Below are 23,325 nucleotides of genomic sequence, written 5' to 3'. Positions count from 1 at the left end.
CTTATTTAATCCCACCCCTTCTCCCTAAAACTAAATTATTAACAAAAACGTCTTTACAGAGGGTACAAATAAAAAGACCCGAGGTGAAGAACCATCATTTCTCTCCTCTGAGCCAATTTCAGGAAACCAATTTAACGAAATGACGTTCGGGTCGCATGAAGTTCTTCATGCTCTCTCTCTGATCAGAACACTGCGCTATGATTACAGTAACGCTTGATTTTAACTTCATATCACTCTTTGCAATGTTCCTCCATTGTCTCTTTCACTCCGAGAGCACACGTTTCTGGAAGCTTAATGCGACCTAAGAAGTAGATTTAATTGAAATGTTTTCAGATGTGTGTGTGTGTGTGTGGGCGAGAGTGTGAGAGTGTGAGTGTGTGTGTGTGTTTACCGCAGGTGTGAAGATCTTTTTCCAGTGTATGACGCTTTTCACATTTTCCATGTAGAGGTACTGACTTGTGAACAACGAATCCTCCATCTGTAGCTCTTCATCCTCTCCTCTTCCTCCTGTCAACGATGGAGTTAGCTTCAATTAGCTTAGCATCAACTAAAGAGCAACAACAGGGAGACGGAGGCTAACAATGTGTTTGTCTTCACCTCAACATGTGGACGGTTCTCATTTCACTAACAAGTATGAGAGCACTCACAATAACGAAACACTATCACAGGACACTGGATATAGCTTGAGTCACATTGCAGTCATTTCATGTCTCTCTGTATTACGTCTTCTTTGTCGCCTGTTTGTTAATATTTACATTAGTTTTTGTATTTCTTTAGTCAATGTCTCTGAAGTCAATTGCAGACTCTTTATCGTCACCTCTGTCCTTTTGTCATCTGTCTTTGTTCAAGACCCCCCCCCTGTGATATGTCTGTGTCACTTCCTGTCTCTGTCTGATTACCTGACTGTGGCCGTTTCTCAATGTCGAGTGCACATGCTGCAGAGCCACTATTTCAAGTGTACTACGTAAGTAAAGTTTATTTATAAAGCGCTTTTCCCAGACAAGTGCTTGACAAAACAATAAGACATCCATATAGGAGGCATACAATGATCAATGAACCCACATGTTAAGAAGTCATAAAAGCACCAGAGCATAAGTGATCGAGTGGCGCCGAATGCTGGGCGTTTAACATGCATTCAAAGAGTCCTTCGGCGCCACTCGATGACGTAGTACACTTGAAATAGTAACTCTGCAGCATGTGTACTCGACATTGAGACACGGCCTCTGTTCACCTCTTCCCTCCCCACCTGAGTCTTGTTCGTGTGATTAGTCATGTCTGCATTTAAGTTCTGGTATTTCCAACGGTCTTTCTCAGAGTCTTGATGTTGTTGGACAGATTTTCCGTGTCTCATCATTTTGAGTAATTGTTCGGATGTTTTTGCCATTTTATGTCTCTTTGCAGTTGTTTAAAGTGTCTTTGAGGACATTTTGAGTCTCATCACCCCAGAAACAAACCGTTCTGTCTGCTGTATCGCGGGACAAAAACCACCAGACTCGGGGACGGGCTTCATCCCACAGGCCGGCGATAAACACGTCATCTTGCAATCGACTTATTTATCTAAATAGTTATCACCGCAATAAACCGTATTTAATTATTGTACATATCATATTCTATGTACGTGTATATCGACTTCTTGTACTATTTTTTATTTGTATTTCTATAAATGTTGCGTTGTTGGAGGAGCTCAGGTCAGAAGAATTTCATTGCCATTTCTACACGGTAGCTTTGAGACGATAACACATTTGAATCTTCCTGGTTGATGTCTCTTTGAGGGGAAGCCCCCTGACCCATTACGCTCCGTATCCATTACCTTCAAGACCCTTCCACTAATCCCACCCCCCCCCCCCCTGCAGGTACATGGCCATCATCCACCCCCTGCAGCAGCGCATGTCCTCCACGGAGACCAAGGTGGTGGTGGGGGTGATCTGGGTCCTCGCTCTGCTGCTGGCCCTCCCTCAGTATTACTACTCCAACACGGACCAGCTGCCCGACCGCGTGGTCTGCTACATCGACTGGCCCGAGTACAGCCTGCTCGACTTCAAGAAGATGTGAGTGTGATGTTTAATATTACACGATGTACTGCAATAGAGAGATGTTTTAGTCGTGTCACTGTTCATGTTTCATTCGTTCAGTGATAGAACTGTTTGGTAATACCTTGTTTTTAATTATGTTCCTCATTTGGTCATTTTCTGTCATACTCTGTAAAGCACTCTCAAGGACGCAGGTGTTTCAACGTCTCCTTGTTCACCCTCACACACACTCATTCAGACTTTCACACTCTTGTCGTGAACATGTGACTCTGTAAAGTTTGGATCCTATTCTGCGCAGGAAAGCTTGTTCAATATTCAAGAACATTTCTTGACTTGAATTTCTATGAAATATTTCCACCAGAGTCAGAGGTACTTCAAGTTCTCAGGTCTTGTACTTGAGTAAAAGTAGAAGTACTCAGATCTTGTACTTGAGTAAAAGTAGAAGTACTCAGGTCTTGTACTTGAGTAAAAGTAGAAGTACTCAGATCTTGTGCTTGAGTAAAAGTAGAAGTACCAGAGTGTATGAATACTCTGTTACAGTCAAAGTACTGCATTCAAAATGTTCCTCAAGTGAAAGTAGAAAAGTATTATCATCAAAATATAGTGAAAGACAGTGAAAGTAGTCGTTGTGCAGATTGGTCCATTTCAGAATAATATATATGATATGTTTGATAATGATTGATCATGAAAGTGTTCTCAAAGCTGGTGAAGGTGCAGCTAGTCTGAATGACAATAGAGGTTTCTCAATTCTTAAATGTCCCCTCCTCAACTCCTCTCCTCGACTCCTATCCTTGAGACTTAGTCCCGCCCACAGGAGATGCGAGCGGAGGACTGAGGAGGGGAAGCAGCAGGCGGTTAGAGAAATGAGAACTCCTCTCCACTGAGCGGTCATCTTAAAGAGACGTCCATCAATGATGACAGGAGGCTCAGCAGCCCTCTGTCTGATGGACACATGTGTTCATGACCCAGTGTGCGAAAAAGTACACGTCCCACCGTCCGGGACGTGTTATTTACAATATCGGACAAGTAGATCTTTCAATTGACTTGTCCGGTGGACAAGTGACGTTTTTCGCCCCGATTTATTGACAAATTATTGATACATTCAGTTTACAAAAGGCAGAACTCATTCGCAAATTGTCCGTGTCCGCCATTGTTCGTTTAGAAATGTTAGTTTCGGTTCTGCTTGTCGATTCCTAAGGAAATGCATCTCGCCGCTTTCTGTACAGTTAGACGGGAGCGGGGCGGGAAGTGTAGCACCGTGGCAGGGTTGGGAAGCAAAACTCGGTTCCGAGTAGGAACAAATAACAATTGTCCGGTACCGGGATTAATAAGAGTTGTGAGGACAGGAGGCCGAGCCCCGCGGACTGCAGCTCTCTCTCTATGCTCCGTATCAGCTGATCGCTGCATGGTGCAGCTCAGCGTCTCTCTCTCTCTCTTTCTACACACAGCGGATCCGCTGCCCGTTAACAGCCTCATCTTTGTCAAACGTTCTTATGTTCTCTCTCTAACACGTAATGAAGGTTATTAAGCGTTTTAGCTCCTGTGTTGTTAATATTGACCACCATTTCCTTTATGAAGTGAAGCAGCCTCCCTGTCTGTGTCCTCGCGCTGTCCTCACATCCCCGGACCCCCAGGCTCGGAGGAGCACAGGGATGTCAGTATTGTTTATGAAGCAGGGTATAGAAAGTACATTATTGAAATGCTATTTATACTATTTATTAACTTTTACAAACAGTGAGTAGCTGGGCAGCTGCAGCATGTGTATTGCAGGACATGTGTAAGCGTGCAAGTGTCTTTGAGTTGTAGAAAAGCGCTAGGCCTATAGGCTATAAATATAATAATAATAATAATAATAACTTTATTTGTATAGCACCTTTCATACAGGGGATTGCAGTTCAAAGTGCTTTACATCAGTAAAAAATAAGACGTAACATCAGTGTAAAACAAGCAGCAAGAGCAAAGCATAAAGTGGGATAAAATAATTAAAAATAAAAACATGGGGAATAAAACAGAGAAATAGTGCAATGTCAATCACAGAGAATAGTGCAGTATAATAGTGTAAAATCAGTCAAATGCTTTGGTAAAGATAGGTTTTAAGCTGCCTTTTAAAAATGCCTAATGTATTGGCTTCCCTAATATTGTTGGGTAACATGTTCCACAGTTTTGGGGCGTAGTTTACAAAGGCTGCAGCACCGATCTTCTTTTATGACTCTTTCTGGTGACCTCTAATAGACCTGCATCTGATGATCGCAGTGTTCTGGCAGGTGTGTAGTTCATTAGAGAGTCAGCAATGTAGCTGGGTCCTTGTCCATTTTTAGAGCCTTGTATATGAGGAGAAGTACCTTAAAATCAATTCTAAAAGTTACAGGAAGCCAGTGTAGAGTAGCTAAGACAGGACTAACGTGTTCCCTCCTTTTGGTATTAGTCAGTAGTCTAGCTGCAGAGTTTTGAATGAGCTGGAGTCTTTGTACATTCTCAAACTGCACCACTTAGAACTAACTAAACAATGCAGAGATTATTTTTATATAATTGTATTCAATAACCGTAAGAAATTCAACAGTATGAAGTGATTTGTAAATAGGAATACAGATTTGACTTAATGTTTTCATAAATATATTTTTCTCCCAGTTTGTCATGGGACTTATTTACCCTCTCAAAGAACCGGAATCGAGAACCGAAAATAACCAGAATCGAAAAGCAGAACCGGAATCGTTAAAATCCAAACGATACCCAACCCTATGTGTGATGCAGTAAAATGTTACCGCTCACTTACGTTAGCGGTGTTGTAAAAACTGTGGGAAAATGTAAAAAATACGATGAGGAAGAAGATTCCAGTGGCCCCAATTTTTGTCAATTCTGGACAAGTGAAAAATGTATTCGGACAAGTAAATTGCCAAACTCACTTGTCCATGGACAAGTACTCTCTAAAAACTTTTTCTCACACTGTGACCACTTATATATTTACTTGGATTCATTCACAGTGCGGTATAATGAGACAATAACAGGCTACAGATGCGGACACACACACACACACACACACACACACACACACACACACACACACACACACACACACACACACACACACACACACACACACACACACACACACACACACACACACACACACACACACACACACACACACACACACACACACACACACACACACACACACACACACCTACAGCTCCTAAAGCATAATCAGGCTACAGCCGTTGTGTATTTTTTTATTGAAGCACTAAATGGTTTTAGAAAAATATGGACTCTTTGTTTGTAGTTATCTACTAAACTAAAGCAAATAAAGAGAATAATGTAGGCCTGTTCTACTGAGTGATATACATTTTACACACTGCTCTGCTTTCTGCACGGACCTCACAGCTGTTCTCACTGGAAACATTGCGACACGATGAAAGCAGTTTCTAATATAATATCCAGGGGATGCATGCAGAGCTCTCATTGGCTGAGATAAGTCCGGCCGCGCGTCACGCCTCCACCGTTCCCGGAAATGCGTCTGCGGAGGAGCCGTGGAGGACCCATCAGTGTCTCCTCGGTTATAGCTCCTCCAGAGAGCCTCCTCGATGCTTGGTCCTCGGTCCTCGAAGTGCATTTAGAGAAATGAGACGTCCTTCAACATGGCGCGCTGAAATTCATTTCCGGGTCACTACCGGAGGACCGAGGAGTCGAGGAGTCGAGGAGGGGAAATTAGAGTATTACGACATTAGCTGCATTGAACTGATCTTTTTAATAAGTTGTACTTAATGTAGTGAAACATGGGCTTGTGCTTCACTGAGGACCTTTGTCATTCTGACAGCGAGGCAAACTGCAGTTATTACACTTCCTGTTTTGAAATATGTGTAACTGTTAATATAAACCCCACACTGCTCAAACTTCCTTACTTTTCCTAAAATTGGTATATATATTTTTTTTCATTAACATTAAATACATCTCACGTACCCCCTGCAGTACTCCAACGTACCCCTAGGGGTCCGCGTACCCCCATTTGAGAACCACTGGTTAGTAGATATCTACAAACAAAGAGTCGACATTTTTCTAAGACCATTTAGTGCTTCACAAAATAAAATACACAACGGCTGTAGCCTGATTATACTTTAGGAGCTGTAGGTGTGTGTGGTACAGTGTGTAGGTGTGGCGGACAGACGGGTCTCAGTTGGTTTGGTCTCCTATGCTTACTTTTAATACTTGTACAACCAGTCTCTGATTGTGTCAGTCTCTAACCGCCTGCTGCTTCCCCTCCTCTCTCCTCGGTTCCCCTCCTCTCTCCTCAGTTCCCCTCCTCTCTCCTCGGTTCCCCTCCTCAGTCCTCCGTTCCCCTCCTCTCTCCTCGGTTCCCCTCCTCAGTCCTCCGCTCGCATCTCCTGTGGGCGGGACTAAGTATCGAGGATAGGAGTCGAGGGTAGGAGTCGAGGAGAGAAATTAGAGTATTGAGAAACCTCTCTTGAGTAAACGTACTTACTTTATGAACGCCGTTAATTACTAAGGAGGATGTTGTTTGTGTTGGGGGCAAAGTGAGCGAGCGCTGCAGAAAGCACGGAGGCTTCTCAGAGAATACACTGATGGCACATCACGGGGGAGTTGCTGCAAGCAGGCGGATAGAGCAGGCAAAAGAGCAATTACATTTCAATGGAACACCATTGAATTATAATGCTGCTGCTACAGCTATAGATGAGACGGTTCAGCAGCTGCAAAACATTTCAAGACGTGAAAACACGAACACAAAAAAGCCATGGAGAGTAATTTCTACATTTTAAAGCAAGTCAAAAGAATAAAATAATATCACGACCGACAATGAGGAGATTCTTCCTGAGGAGCATTACTAAGAACGGTTATTTCTCCACGGGTTCAGACTCCATCCTTAAAGTCAGTAAATCATAACATCGGAACAACGATATGCTTTTGAAGAATCAGTTTAATAAAAAAAGCTTGATTCCACGTTGACATCAGTGCGTAAATATAATTCCGGACACTAAAGAGTGACGCACACAGCTGGGAGACCAGGGGACACTAAAGAGTGACGCACACAGCTGGGAGACCAGGGGACACTAAAAAGTGACGCACACAGCTGGGAGACCAGGGGACACTAAAAAGTGACGCACACAGCTGGGAGACCAGGGGACAGTAAAGAGTGACGCACACAGCTGGGAGACCAGGGGACACTAAAGAGTGACGCACACAGCTGGGAGACCAGGGGACACTAAAAAGTGACGCACACAGCTGGGAGACCAGGGGACACTAAAAAGTGACGCACACAGCTGGGAGACCAGGGGACACTAAAGAGTGACGCACACAGCTGGGAGACCAGGGGACACTAAAGAGTGACGCACACAGCTGGGAGACCAGGGGACACTAAAGAGTGACGCACACAGCTGGGAGACCAGGGGACACTAAAGAGTGACGCACACAGCTGGGAGACCAGGGGACACTAAAGAGTGACGCACACAGCTGGGAGACCAGGGGACGCTAAAGAGTGACGCACACAGCTGGGAGACCAGGGGACGCTAAAGAGTGACGCACACAGCTGGGAGACCAGGGGACACTAAAGAGTGACGCAGACAGCTGGGACAGCTTGGTGACGTTCAGAGAGTCACGGAGCGTCCACACTACAGCTTCAAAAAAAGCTTGGAGCTGGGCGTGTCTGGAGCTTGGGGATTTTATTCAAGCAACACGACCAACAACCAATCACATGAATCTCCCGCCCCCGACATACAGAGCAAAAACCCCCGGGGATTTTATGCGAGCAATATATATATAAACTCCCCAAACAGGCGAAAACCTACCAGTTTCCCCCACTGTCTCTGCCACCTCCCTCCATGCTGGTTCCTCCGGTTTGTATCCCGGTAGGTGAACAGGGTCTGGTCATACAAAACCGGGTGATTCGCTACGGCGATAGTTAGTTTCTCCTCCGACTTTTTTTGAAATATAGAAATGAACTGCGGGATATCTCTCCCAGCTTAGACGCGGTTTGATTGGCTACGGCTTGAGCTGTCAGATTTTCCGAAACGGGATTTGATTGGCTGGCGCTGGCTACTCCGGTGGAGACGGACCGCTATGCTACCCACAATACAATTCAGTTCGGCGAAAAAGCGAGGCAACGTGACGTCACCCCATTCAAAGTGAATGGGCAGATTGGAGCTGTCGACGCTGTAGTGTGGACGGGCCGTCAGTGTATCTGACATGACTAGGTTAGCTACGTTAGCTAGCTAGCTCACAGCAGATCTGCAGTAACATCAGACGGAGTCATGTGACCACTTTGTTAAAATAAGACCATAAAACATTTTAGGTGAGTTTCCAACAACAGACAGGGTTACACTTCCTCCAACAGAGTGTTAACCCCGTCAGTAGACCTGCGTTATTTATTCCAATTTAGCTCGAAATCTAGCCAGCTTTCTTTGCAACCCTCCCTGAAGGAAACAGCCTCATGTAGAGCTGACTTTATATTGTCAGGCCTTTTATAGGAAGCGACATATTTACAGAGTGCTGCAGGGAATTTAAATGTCTAAATGTCTCCTTGACGGTTTTAGTCCTGAAGCATTCTGAGTGTTCAGAGTCGTGCGGGGTCACCGTCTGCTCGTCAAAGCTCTCCCTCCGTGTTGATGTTTCCTCGACTGAGGTTGTTTTCCTGCACGCAGTAAAACCTGTGCTGCTGTGATTTGCTTCTACGTGCTTCTCTCAGATGGGCCGTTTACAAGAAGCATCTCAGAAGCTGTTAGCGCCGCGCAATACTTAAATGATACATCATGTATGTGGGTCTCGAAGGGAGGCACTTCATATCCAGAAATCACAGACATCTCCCTCGCTTGGAGCCGCCACCGGAGCGAGTTCTTCTCATCGTGCCACGGTTACTCTTTGGGGAAATGGCACTTCTGTTTGTTTTACATTCTGTTTTACGGGGAAAGAACAGGAGTCCCGTGTGCTCAAACATGATTATGAATATGTAGTTTAATAAGACATCTGCTGTTGTTGGTGTCGATGAACTCACAACAAGTTGAATATCCAGGATATGCGCATTACAGTGGATACGAATGAGATGTACACTGTTTAAATCAACCGATAAGATCTACTCACTAAGACGGGGGTAACGATTTGCACACACTTCTTTTGAGTAGATTTCACCCAATGTTTTTGAGTAAAGGTTACTCATATTTAAAATGTAAGACTTTAAGAAATTAAGTAAAATCTATATAAACATATTATTTATAAATGAGTAATATGTACTCCTAATCGTAGGCAGCTATTTACTTAATAATTGATCCATATTACACATTCATATTACTTTATTAGTACGGTTACCAGTAAACAATATATCGCCACACACAAGATGTTATTGATCATGTTTTTTTTTATCGACCAAATGATAAAAAATGTATAATTGAGATTATTTAAACAGTTAATTTAAATTGTTAACACTGAGCAGAATCTTCAAAAATAGTCAAACAATCATATTGTTTTAACAGTAAAGTGGAAATTGTACACATTTTTAACATAATCTTCCAAGTGCAATTTACTAAACTGTAAACACCTTTACGTGCCAGTAAACAGTCCGCTTTCAACAGAAAAAGGTTTCTGCACATCCATTACATTCCACATTCCACATCACATTATGTTGTGTTTGTGTCACTCGGCACTAAAACGAGTCAACATCCACTTCAGAACAAATTGTGTATTCGAGGCTCTGGACCTGTTTGAGCAGCGTGGCTCCATCAAGCTCCAAGAACAGTTTTTAGAATACGAGCTTGTTGGGGTATTCCAGGGTGAGGGCGGAGAGGAATCAACAATGCACATACCTTCAAAACTGTCTCCCTTTCTGACGATGGACACATCTGCTGGTCCCCTGTCCCCTGTCTCCTGTCCCTGGCCTCATGGAGCACCTTCACAGTTTGGTCCACAACGTTGTCATGCTCGTCCTCCATGTTGAAAAGAAAGAAACAAAAGCATATTCACTTTAAATTCGGCATATTAACAAGAAGCTATTATACATTATATACCTAACACAATGAGGTAGTGTAGGTAGAATTTACCCATTGGAATATACTAACAATGCTCACTTATATACCTTGAGTACAATTTAAATGATTTGCTTGGATAATATATACTACCCTCCAAAATCATTTTTTATAGTGTAAACGTACTTCATATAAAGACAACTCATAATCATAATGACAGCATTTTAGCACATTTTTCAAAGATTCCTTACAGATAAATTAGGATTTTCCATGAGTTCCATCCATCCATCCATCCATCCATCCATCCATCCATCCATCCATCTTCTCCTGCTTATCCGTGGTCGGGTCTCGGGGGTAGCAGTTCCAGCAGAGAGCCCCAGACGTCCCTTTCCCCTCATCAACCAGCTCTGACTGGGGGGTCCCAAGGCGCTCCCAGGCCAGCGAAGAGATATAATCCCTCCACCTGGTCCTAGGTCTACCCCTTGGTCTCCTCCCAGCTGGACGTGCCTGGAACACCTCCCTAGGGAGGCGCCCAGGTGGCATCCTAACTAGGTGCCCGAACCACCTCAACTGGCTCCTTTCGACGCGAAGGAGGAGCGGCTCAACTCCGAGTCCCTCCCGGATGACCAGTGTTGGGACTAACGCGTTACAAAGTAACACGTTACTGTAACGCCGTTATCTTTGGCAGTAACTAGTACTCTAACGCATTACTTTTTAAATTCAGTAACTCAGTTACCGTTACTACATGGTGCGTTACTCCGTTACTGCGTTAGTTTTTTTATATAGTCAACAGCCAGGCGAACAGAGATGAGAACTGTACTTAAGTACTTGAGTAAATGTACTTAGATACTTCCTGTGTCACATGCGGAGACGGGCTGTGGGCGTGTTTGTGTTGTTTACTAACAGGACTGTCATGGCGGCGGCGGCGGAGCTCAAGTCTAGTTTCTCCACCTGGAGATATTCTCACTATTTCACTTTTGTCGAGCACAAAGAAAAGAACGTTTTAGTTAAATGTAAGTTGTGTCCTGGCGGGTCAAAGAGCCCATCTACTGCCCAAACCAGTCATTCAAATCTCTTAAAACATCTGCACAAACAACATGCTGGGACGAAGCTAGTAGCTAAGACCACAGAGACTCAGCCGACGCCACTCCACCTCCACCTGCACCTAAGCAACAGCGGCTGGATTTTAACCAAGGGACTGCTCGCCAGGGAAAAGTCGATAAAGCCATTGCACGGTATGTTGTAGAACACATGCAGGCTATTGCTACAGTGGAGTCACCCGCTTTCAGGGAGCTAGTTAGCATGATAGCAGGTCCGGGCGGCACACGGCATATGGGACGGAAAACTTTTTCCAACTACCTGGAGAAAGAATATACAACAATGTAAAGCCAGCTAATATCGATGCTATCCAGATTGCATATAATGCATGTCAAGTTGATCAACAGATTGTATTATTCTCCAATGCAATAACAGAACTGAAATGAAGGCTATAAGGGCATTCATATAATGGGAGCACTTTTTTAAGTAACTAAAACGTTACTTTTCACAGTAACGCATTACTTTTTGATGTAAGTAATCAGTAAAGTAACTGAGAGAAAACCCATCTCGGCCGCTTGTATCCGCGATGTCATTCTTTCGGTCATGACCCATCCTTCATGACCATAGGTGAGGGTAGGAACGAAAATGGCCCGGTAGACAGAGAGCTTTGCCTTCCGGCTCAGCTCCCTTTTCGTCACAGCGGTGCGGTAAAGCGACTGCAGTACCGCTCCCGCTGCTCCGATTCTCCGGCCCATCTCACGCTCCATTGTTCCCTCACTCGAGAACAAGACTTTCCATGAGTTCTGAAATCTAATTATGTCCGCCCCTGGTACAAAAAAAAAATCATATTTAATGTTTTATCAATTCTCCCTATCTTGCTAAATATAATAGTTCGTCAATATGGTAAAAATGTTGTACAATTGATCTGAATCCTAAACAATATATGTGTGCGCATGTGAAAGGCTGCAATATATAACAATGTATTACAATATGGGGCGACCTTTATTGCATATAGAGTGCTATTTATTACTAAATGCATGTGATTTATATGTTTTTTACACACCGTGTCGTGACCTCCACTCTATGTTACCAATTTAAAACTCTGCAGAGGTCTGGCACCATGTTTAAAAAGGTTTATTGGATGTGTGGAGAGATCTGGATGCAGTGTTGGAGCTCTGGGCCCGGTGTGAGAGTTACTCAGTGGAGCATGAAGAACAAAATTGGGAGTGTAAATTAAAAAATGTCCACATCAGGGTCCAGAGAGCGCACTTTAGTTTTCCTAAAGCTCTTCCTTCGATTTCCGCTATTGTCCCAGAGAACGAATGGAGAGAGAACCTCTGGACTCAGCTTTTAACCCATGTTACAACGTTCAGACCGATTTCAATAAGGGCTACAGGATCAGCAAGAATGTACTTTATTCATCCCAAATGTATTTATATGTTTTGTTGCAGCAGCCTACAAAACAAGGCATAAGTAGACATTAAAGAGTAGAAATAAACAATTGTAGAATATAAAAATCTCAAAATCAATCAATGTTTATTTATAGCCCAATATCACAAATGTTACATTTGTCTCAGTGGACTTCACAGTGTGTACAGAATATCAGAATGACAATACGACACCCTCTGTCCTTAGACCCTCTGTCCTCAGACCCTCCGGAGAAAACCCACAGTTTAAAGGGAACATGGGAGAAACCTCAGGGAGAGCAGCAGAGGAGGGATCCCTCTCCCAGGACGGACAGACGTGCAATAGATGTCGTGTGTAAATTGAAAAGATAATACATTTGCAACATAGGTAGTCCAAATGTTTGGAAATGCATGTGTGTATAATAGGAAGATGAATCCACGAGGATATCCATCCAGGACCGATGATCCAGGACCACAGCAACGACTCAAGATCCAGCGCTCGCGATCCAGGACACAGGACCGCAGGATCTCCCATGACTCCGGATCCCGGCGTATATAGACACCAAAAAGAAAGACATTTGGGGAAGCTGGGTTAATCGGAACATGAGAGGACACAGGTACAGACAGAGAGAAGGAAGAAGTAAGATGTCCCCCGACAGACTACGCCTATATCAGCAAAACTAGGAATAAAACAGCATTAAATATACAGTAGACCCTGAAGATAAAAAATCTATAAACTCTGACAACAAAACACCATTAAAGGGCAATGTCCAGTTAACACAATATAAAGCAGGATATTATTTACATTAAGTGTGGAGGGAATTGAATATTAAATCAGAAATAATATATATAATATATAATTATAAAAGTGTCAGGTAGTTCATTTAGCTAAAGAACAAGTTGATGTACAGATGTGTCTTTGCCCAATGTAAGTCAAAGCCAAATGACGTCACAGACAAGAAAGGTGAGTGTAGTACCAACGTGTGGCCACTTGGAAAATGTGCTTGAACGGCCGGCAATCTTCCTTAAAATGTGTATGTACTTAACCTTCACTTAACCCAGAGTATTTCCTTTATACATTCAAATTCTCTTTTACAAGATAGTCCTGTTTAAGACAGCTACATTGAAAAGTCTCAGATATAAGAGCAAACCAAACAAATCTCCCCAGATTGTTTCAGGCTAAAACACATTCAGAAAACCATTGATTTCGAGACGAGGAGACAGGAAGTGAAGTGGTAAAATGCTGACTTTTGTCAGGGTTATAGGTAGGGGTGGGGGAAATAATCGATACAGCATAGTATCACGATATTGTATCGATGCACGGACGCCAAGTATCGATATTTTACGATATAAACTGTAGCATATCCATCCGAAAGAGGGCCGTACACTTGACTGATGATTTTGAGTTGATTGAAAACTCCAAAAACCAACGTAAGAGCTACACAAAGACACAACACAACAACAACTACATTTGAGCTACATCCATTTGAGTATTACTTTAGAATACCATTAAACAAGTGAACTTTAAATAGTTAGCAAAGTTATGCAGTATATAAACGAATTAAGACACACACCACATGTTTATATTACAGTCAACACTAACCTTGTGCCTCTTGCTAACACTTAAAAGTAAACTTTATCTTTTGATATCGCCGTATTTAAAAGTTGATATCTATATATATAAACTCCCCAAACAGGCGAAAACCCACCAGTTCCCCCACTGTCTCTGCCACCTCCCTCCATGCCTGGTTCCTCCGGTTTGTATCCCGTTAATAGTTCTGGTCGTAAAGAACCGGGTGATTTGCTACCGTAATTTCTCGTTTGGAATATGAGGAAATTAACTGCGGTCTGGTTCTCCCTGCTTACACGCGGTTTGATTGGCTAGCGCTTCTACTGTCAGATTTGCATAAACGTGTTTGATTGGCTGACGCTTCCAGCTCAGCTTCAAAAGTTGAACATTGCTCAACTTTTGAATCCTGGACATCTTCGCTTCGCTCCCCCACAATGCAGTTCGGCGAAAAGCGAGGCAAAGTGACGTCATCCTCATTCATAGTCAACGGGCAGAGAAACGTTGGAAGCGGTGGAAGTTTCTTCTGAAGCTGCTGTGTGGACCACATTGGGTTATTCACATGAACTATTCATATTGCAAATACATGTTTTAACCGGGCAGGGAAGACGCACATGGATATGAGCCATGTGATGTGCAATATCGCAATATATCGTTACGCAATACTTAGCATATCGTAGAATCGCAATATCGTATCGTGGCTTAAGTATCGTGACAGCATGGTATCGTGGGGAGCCTGGTGATTCCCGTCCCTAGTTTTAGGCCTCCACTGTAGTTCCTGATTAAGAGCGAAATGCCGTCACCTTTCCCCCAGATATCATCTTTCTTTGCGTCGCCAAAATAGATCCACAGGCCTTTCACACCAGTGACTAATCAGTATGTGAGTCACTGCATCGCTTTTGCAGAAGGAAATAGCAAAAACTCGAATTTCTACCACCGATAGTGAAGCAATGTCATCCCCCCTACGATCAAAGAGGAGGAGAGGAAGGTTATTGTTGTGCACGTGGTGGTGCTATCTAAACCCGGTGCACACGTTGAAACCTCGCTGTGCTGCACTACCTTCTGAAGCTCGCTCTGAACACCGGACGCCTCACACACGCCTGCAGGTGCTTTACTCACACTTTAGTTTCTTCCATTTGTCTTTTTGTAATCCCACCGGCATATCTGCGCCTCACTCACAGGTGGAGGAAGTACTTATATTCTTTACTGAAGAGAAAAGTTCTTATACCTGTACTACTGTAGTACTCTAAGTAAAAGTCCTGCATTGAAAAGGTTTGTGTGCATGTAAATGGTTGCCAAAAACGCCCTGGGACATCTTTAAGCGGTTAACCAATCAAAACAGAGCCGGCCAGCTAACCAAAAAGAGCAGACTGGGCTCTGGTTTCAGACAGAGGGTGAAAAGAGGTGCTGCAGCACAGGCAGTATGAGAACAATAAAGAGCTTTCTGAACTTTAAAGCATGGAGACATGTGGAGACACTACATACTGATATACACCTGAACATCAGCAGGAGAGGACTCTTTAAAGTAGAGACACTACATACTGATATACACCTGAACATCAGCAGGAGAGGACTCTTTAAAGTAGAGACACTACATACTGATATACACCTGAACATCAGCAGGAGAGGACTCTTTAAAGTAGAGACACTACATACTGATATACACCTGAACATCAGCAGGAGAGGACTCTTTAAAGTAGAGACACTACATACTGATATACACCTGAACATCAGCAGGAGAGGACTCTTTAAAGTAGAGACACTACATACTGATATACACCTGAACATCAGCAGGAGAGGACTCTTTAAAGTAGAGACACTACATACTGATATACACCTGAACATCAGCAGGAGAGGACTCTTTAAAGTAGAGACACTACATACTGATATACACCTGAACATCAGCAGGAGAGGACTCTTTAAAGTAGAGACGCTACATACTGATATACACCTGAACATCAGCAGGAGAGGACTCTTTAAAGTAGAGACACTACATACTGATATACACCTGAACATCAGCAGGAGAGGACTCTTTAAAGTAGAGACACTACATACTGATATACACCTGAACATCAGCTGGAGAGGACTCTTTAAAGTAGAGACACTACATACTGATATACACCTGAACATCAGCAGGAGAGGACTCTTTAAAGTAGAGACACTACATACTGATATACACCTGAACATCAGCAGGAGAGGACTCTTTAAAGTAGAGACACTACATACTGATATACACCTGAACATCAGCTGGAGAGGACTCTTTAAAGTAGAGACACTACATACTGATATACACCTGAACATCAGCAGGAGAGGACTCTTTAAAGTAGAGACACTACATACTGATATACACCTGAACATCAGCAGGAGAGGACTCTTTAAAGTAGAGACACTACATACTGATATACACCTGAACATCAGCAGGAGAGTAGGGGTGTCACGGTTCACAAACATTTCGGTTCGGTACGTACCTCGGTTTTTAGGTCACGGTTCGGTTCGGTACGTTTTCGGTACAGCAGAAAAAATTATCACAAAACATAACATATTTTTTTTTAATTATTATTAAACTGTGAATAATGTATTCACTCAAATAAATAAAAAATAAAATAAACATTAAGGTGCAGCATTTCGATGAACTGAAACTCTGTATTTGAACTTTACTGTACTAGTACTCACAAAACATAAACTATTAGTTTTGGGGTTTTAATTATTATTAAACTGTGAATATTCACTCAAATAAATATAAAATATAATAAAATAAACATTAAGGTGCAGCATTTCGATGAACTGAAATCATCTGTATTTGAACTGTACTACCTAAGCAGCCAGTTTGACATTAGGACTTGCTTGTCATTGTATTTTCATCTTTGTTTAAAGAAAGATGTACTTGTCCACATTGCTTGCCGAAAGGGCAGATCTGCTGGCACTAACAATGTCTCCTGCCGTGGAGAAAACCCTCTCGCTAGGGACAGAGGTAGCAGATACAGCCATGTAGCGCTTTGCTAACATGGCAACATAAGGATATTTGCCGTTTGTAATAGCTTTGGCTCGGTCTGAAGTTTTTGCGAGTGGTGGAGGCTTACATGCTAGCGGGAGTTGGGTTTGCACTTCAGTCTTTTGGTACCGGTGATATTCACGTTCGGGTGATGCCTTTTCAAATGAGTGTGCAAGCTTGATGTATTGCCAGCCGCGTAACCAATGTTAGTTGAACAATGCTGACAAACAGCTTTGGTTCGGTCCACCTGTCTTTGTCCGTCATCCTTGTACGTAACTGCGAAACCAAGATGTTCCCAAACCGGAGACTTCATCTGCGTTCGCCATTTCGACAGTTCCTCAAATTACTGACTACATTTGAACGCATCCCTCTGACCAGCTCGTCCAATGAAATGACTTGCTCGCTCGATGACGCGTTGAACACAATGGGAGCAAATTACTCTGAATGCTGCGACGCAGCACCTGAGATTACTTCCAAGAAGTTGTTCACGTTCTCAATTTTTTACGTTTAACGTTATATTCGTTCGGTACACTTCGGTACACACGTGTACCGAACCGAAGGGCCCGTACCGAATAATTTCGGTACGGGTACGTGTACCGTTACACCCCTACAGGAGAGGACTATTTAAAGTAGAGACACTACATACTGATATACACCTGAACATCAGCAGGAGAGGACTCTTTAAAGTAGAGACACTACATACTGATATACACCTGAACATCAGCAGGAGAGGACTCTTTAAAGTAGAGACGCTACATACTGATATACACCTGAACATCAGCAGAAGAGGACTCTTTAAAGTAGAGACACTACATACTGATATACACCTGAACATCAGCAGGAGAGGACTCTTTAAAGTAGAGACGCTACATACTGATATACACCTGAACATCAGCAGGAGAGGACTCTTTAAAGTAGAGACACTACATACTGATATACACCTGAACATCAGCAGGAGAGGACTCTTTAAAGTAGAGACACTACATACTGATATACACCTGAACATCAGCAGGAGAGGACTCTTTAAAGTAGAGACACTACATACTGATATACACCTGAACATCAGCAGGAGAGGACTCTTTAAAGTAGAGACACTACATACTGATATACACCTGGACATCAGCAGGAGAGGACTCTTTAAAGTAGAGACACTACATACTCATATACACCTGAACATCAGCAGGAGAGGACTCTTTAAAGTAGAGACACTACATACTGATATACACCTGAACATCAGCAGGAGAGAACTCTTTAAAGTAGAGACACTACATACTGATATACACCTGCACATCAGCAGGAGAGGACTCTTTAAAGTAGAGACACGACATACTGATATACACCTGAACATCAGCAGGAGAGGACTCTTTAAAGTAGAGACACTACATACTGATATACACCTGAACATCAGCAGGAGAGGACTCTTTAAAGTAGAGACACTACATACTGATATACACCTGAACATCAGCAGGAGAGGACTCTTTAAAGTAGAGACACTACATACTGATATACTGAACATGGGGAGAATATGGACCCTTTAGGTAAAAGTATGTAAGTATAATCAGCAAAATGCACTTTCAAATAATATATATATTTTTTACAGTACAGCATTTTTCTTGGAAATGTAAGGAAGTACAATTGAGTAAAAACTAAAATACTCAAGTAAAGTACAAGTACCCTCAATGTGCACTCAAGTACAATACATGAGTAAATATACTTCGTACCTCTTCACGCTGCTGCCTGCATGCTTTATCTGCTTTACCGTTTTTACAGCCCTTGCCACTTTTCTCCATGGAAAGGCAGTTTGTTATGAGCAGCTCGTTGTTCATTCAGGCTGCCAGCTGCACTTAATGAAACTGTAATAGTGACAGCAGCGCAGTGAGAAAGCAGGAGTCACTCTGTCGCCGAGGCCTGAAACGACACGTCTGATTAACGCTGACCCCGGGTCAGATCCCACATGCTTCTGTTTCCGGGCGATGTCAACCCCCCGTCTAATTGCCAGGCTGGTGTTTTGCAGTCATCTATTTATACGGTCCTATGAGACCTCACTGACTAATTCACGCTGTTTATGAAGGCACTCGTGGAGAACTGTTGCAGGCCAGCACAGAAAAAACAGAGCCCAGTGCTGCCAGACAGTTTCCAGCCAAATATACGGTGGTCCTGAAGGTCAAAACACAACAAAACAACAATTCAAAAATCAAGACACCTTACAAAACACTAAAACATGGCAACAAGAAAATCACAAAACATTTAATTGGCTGGGTTTTAGGTTTTTAATGTACGGTGGCCTTAACGGTTCAAAACACTACATTTAAAAAAACGTTTAACAAAACACAACAACAATAAAAAAATCTGAACAGTTCACAAAACACTAAAACATAAACAAATAGAATAAAATCACAAAACACTTAACGGTAGGTAAGAATGGAGAAACCAGCTTTAATTTGAAAATACACAACCGCAAAAAATCTGCCCCTTCCTTCAGACTTCCTCACAGAGCCCCTCCTCCAACACACACGAACACGCACATGACCAATGAGGGCACGAGATGAGTCTGTGCACAGATGGAAGGCTGACAGGCAGGTAGGCCATCCAGCTACTTTAGCCGGCTCAGATGATTGGTCGAGCTTTTTACAGCGCCACGGCTTCCACTGATGAGATGTTTTTTGTCAAAGCACTTAAGATATTCATTGCTATCGGGATGTTAAGAGCATTCCATGGAGTATAACAACCTTTAATTTGCCAGTATTTGTACAGTGGCCCTGAAGGCCAAAACACTACATTTCAAAAAACGAAAACACATTTCTCAAAACACTAAATTAAAGGTTTTCAGTTGGCGTTTGGTGGCTCTGAAGGTCAAAACACAACATTTAAAAAAACACATACAAAATAAATACAAATGTTTATTAGTTTTGTTGTTTGTTGAAGTGTTTTTGTGTTTTGACCTTCAGGGCCACCGTACAAATACCAACTGCATACCCCCACAAAACCATACAAAAACATAACCGTGCCAGAGACCCTCTTAAACCAGTGTGTGACTTGCAACATGTAGCTGTAAACGACACGTCTGATTAAAGCTGATCCCGGGTCAGATCCCAAACGGCCTCACCTCGTCTTCAGTGGGAATTAGTGGGTGGGGGTCTCATAGGACAGTATTAATAGATGAGACTGTTTGTGAATGCACTGGATAACTGTTGCAGGCCAACACACAAAGCATGACCAGTGTTGCTAGACAGTTTCCAGCTAAATGTACGGTGGCCCTGAAGGTCAAAACACACATTTCACAAAACCCTTAAATATATATATATATATATATTAAAAAAAAAACGAAATTAACCTTTGCCATCACCATGAAATGACAGCTAAATTAGCATCCCAATTAATCACGACAATTATGGATTCACTTTAACCTTGCTAGTTTGCTATGCTAACGGTTGCTATGCTAACGGTTGCTATGCTAACGGTTGCTATGCTAATGGCACCAGGCCTCGCCATTTCCTATAGTTGCACCCTTTCGTCCAAATGTGGTCATTTCTTGCTCCGGAAAAAAACAAAATGACAAGCTGACATGTCAAACTTCAAGCTTCAAAACGTTCACAAACTAGTGATATATTGTAAACAGTAAACCTAGACCAAAAACAACAACATGAGAGCAGAACAAACTGGAGGATTGTTCTCATCTTTTGATCCTTTAGAGAATATTTGCTCGTCATAAAAAACAAAAAAACACCTACACATAACATTGTTTGACACACACACACACACACACACACACACACACACACACACACACACACACACACACACACACACACACACACACACACACACACACACAATATGAATAATGACAGAGCGAGAACACCTTGTCCTCTGTAATCTCACTCTCTCCACTAAATTGGGCTTCATGCGACATGCTCTGAGCTCAGTGATGGTAAAACAATGTTCGGTGAGGCGTCCTGTTTCTTCCAGTATTCTTCGGCCTCTGCTGGCAGGCAAAGTCAAAGGAGCAGCTGCTCGTCCTCCACCAACACACACACGCACACACACACACACACACGCACGCACGCACGCACACACACACACACACACACACACACATATCCATAAATTAATTATGCATACGATACAAACACCCACAGGTTTAAATAAGCAGGTGCAATATAATTATGCATTCTTTCCCCCTATCACAACCCGCTCACACTGTACATGTTATGAGCTTATCCACTCCCATTTGCTGGCTTTGAAATGCTCACACACAGTTACTGCCAATACATGGAGACATTTGAAGCATGCTGGGGAGGGGAAGAGGCAGCAGGAATTATAACAACAGACTGAGTGTAATCCGTCGTAGAGTGAGCTGCCTGTGGCCTCGGTTGAAAGATAGTTTATTGATTTAACTCGTATGACAGCGAGGTGACGAAGTGCAGCGTCTATTCCCAAAAGCTTCATCCATCAGGGGAGGAAAGGCGGGAGGGGGGAGCTCTGTCAGGGATCCCCTCAGCGTGACTATAATCCATCTACAGTTAATTATTATACAGACTTCAGAGGAATATTGATCTGTGCATCCCCCACTCTGCAGGACATTGTTCCTCATATATCTGGATAAACACTTCCATCAGGAGAAACACTTCCATCAGGCGAAACACTTCCATCAGGAGAAACACTTCCATCAGGAGAAACAATGCACATATAAAAATGCAAATGTGCCAAAACACATGCAAAGGAAACATGCTGAAACATTTTCAGCATTTACTAAAAGTGCTGAAAATGGAAATTGAAATTGCTCAAAACACTACGATACGCACACAGCTGGGAGACCAGGGGACACTAAAGACTGACACACACAGCTGGGAGACCAGGGGACACTAAAGAGTGACGCACACAGCTGGGAGACCAGGGGACACTAAAGACTGACACACACAGCTGGGAGACCAGGGGACACTAAAGAGTGACGCACACAGCTGGGAGACCAGGGGACACTAAAGACTGACACACACAGCTGGGAGACCAGGGGACACTAAAGAGTGACGCACACAGCTGGGAGACCAGGGGACACTAAAGAGTGACACACACAGCTGGGAGACCAGGGGACACTAAAGAGTGACGCACACAGCTGGAGACCAGGGGACAATAAAGAGTGACGCACACAGCTGGGAGACCAGGGGACACTAAAGAGTGACGCACACAGCTGGGAGACCAGGGGACACTAAAGAGTGACGCACACAGCTGGGACGGAGCGCTTGGTGACGTTCAGGATTATAAAGCGACAGTTGTTCAGCTTTATAATTTAGTAAGCGCTGCCATCTCCTCAAGTTGCTGAATGTCCTCTAAACGCTGCACGTGTTGTCAAGTTGCTGGAGAAGTTTCTTCATGTGGAACCTTTGTGTTTCTATATCTGCGTCCTTTCTGAAGCTGCGGAGCGTACATCCTAATGGAAATGTGTTTGGCCGTTGTAATGCATTTTCACAAGTTGTCCTCCATACTTATTAGCCTCATAAACATATTGACTGAACATGGACCTTTCCCTTGTTATTCCTACCAGTAATTAGTCTCCAATATATATATCCAAACCAAAAGCATATTTAACTAAATCAATGTGTCCTCCACTTCATAACAAACCAATGATGATGAGCAATGTCCTGTTTCAAGGGAAGAACACTCATGTACACCCAACATTCCAGCAGGTCTATTCCCCCCCATGTTTCTGCCTCCAAAGCCACTTTAATCAAGCCAACCAGCCGGACCTGCAAGCCATGATTTACACTCTCATGACTCAGTGTCTGGAGGAAGAGCGCATACGCCTTTTACATGGACACGGCATCTGTCGTCACTGAGACATCTTTCCGCTGGTTTTGTTTTGTTTTAGGAGGCAATAGTGCAGCACTGTCGCTCCTCTCTATCTCTGCAGAAAACATCTTTACCCAGAGCGCGATTCTGGCCAGTCACGCTGACACGGCTGACGATTTCATAGCGAGGAAAAGAAAGTAGTTTTTGTGTATGACAGCGGGGAAATATCACAGGATGAGAGCCAGGAATGGAGATGCTTATGTCTTTCAAAATGTCCCAGTCATAGTAATCTTTGGGCTTTATACCTTGATATTTTAACAAACCCTCAATTTCCCCTCCGTCTTAAGGCTGGTAACCCCTTTCCATTTGTTGACATCTCTTACTGGATTTGTTGTGAGAACGGTTTTAAATTGGCTACTTCCCTTTCATGAAAAACAGGCTTATTTTAAAGCACCACGGGTAGATATGGGGCGCCAACAAGCCACATGTGGGACAGAGAGGACGTTTGTGTGGGAGGAGTTTAGTTTCATCCAGTTCAAGC

The 23,325-nt window shown here is 43.1% G+C and overlaps 1 protein-coding gene across 3 annotated transcripts in view; it reads left to right on the top strand.

Annotated features, from left to right (window-relative positions):
- The window catches only part of tacr1a (tachykinin receptor 1a), an 85,600-nt gene that overhangs the window by 37,690 nt on the left and 24,585 nt on the right, over positions 1–23,325 (top strand). For all 3 annotated transcript variants that reach the window (XM_034090743.2, XM_034090744.2, XM_034090745.2), the window contains exon 2: positions 1,854–2,048. In XM_034090743.2, the coding sequence (XP_033946634.1) occupies positions 1,854–2,048 (195 nt within the window). The remainder of the gene's footprint in view (positions 1–1,853; positions 2,049–23,325) is intronic.

Source organism: Pseudochaenichthys georgianus, chromosome 9 (assembly GCF_902827115.2).
Source record: "Pseudochaenichthys georgianus chromosome 9, fPseGeo1.2, whole genome shotgun sequence".
In the NCBI taxonomy this organism is placed as follows: domain Eukaryota; kingdom Metazoa; phylum Chordata; class Actinopteri; order Perciformes; family Channichthyidae; genus Pseudochaenichthys; species Pseudochaenichthys georgianus.
Note: the sequence above shows the minus strand (reverse complement) of the source record. Positions and strands in the feature narration are given on the sequence as shown.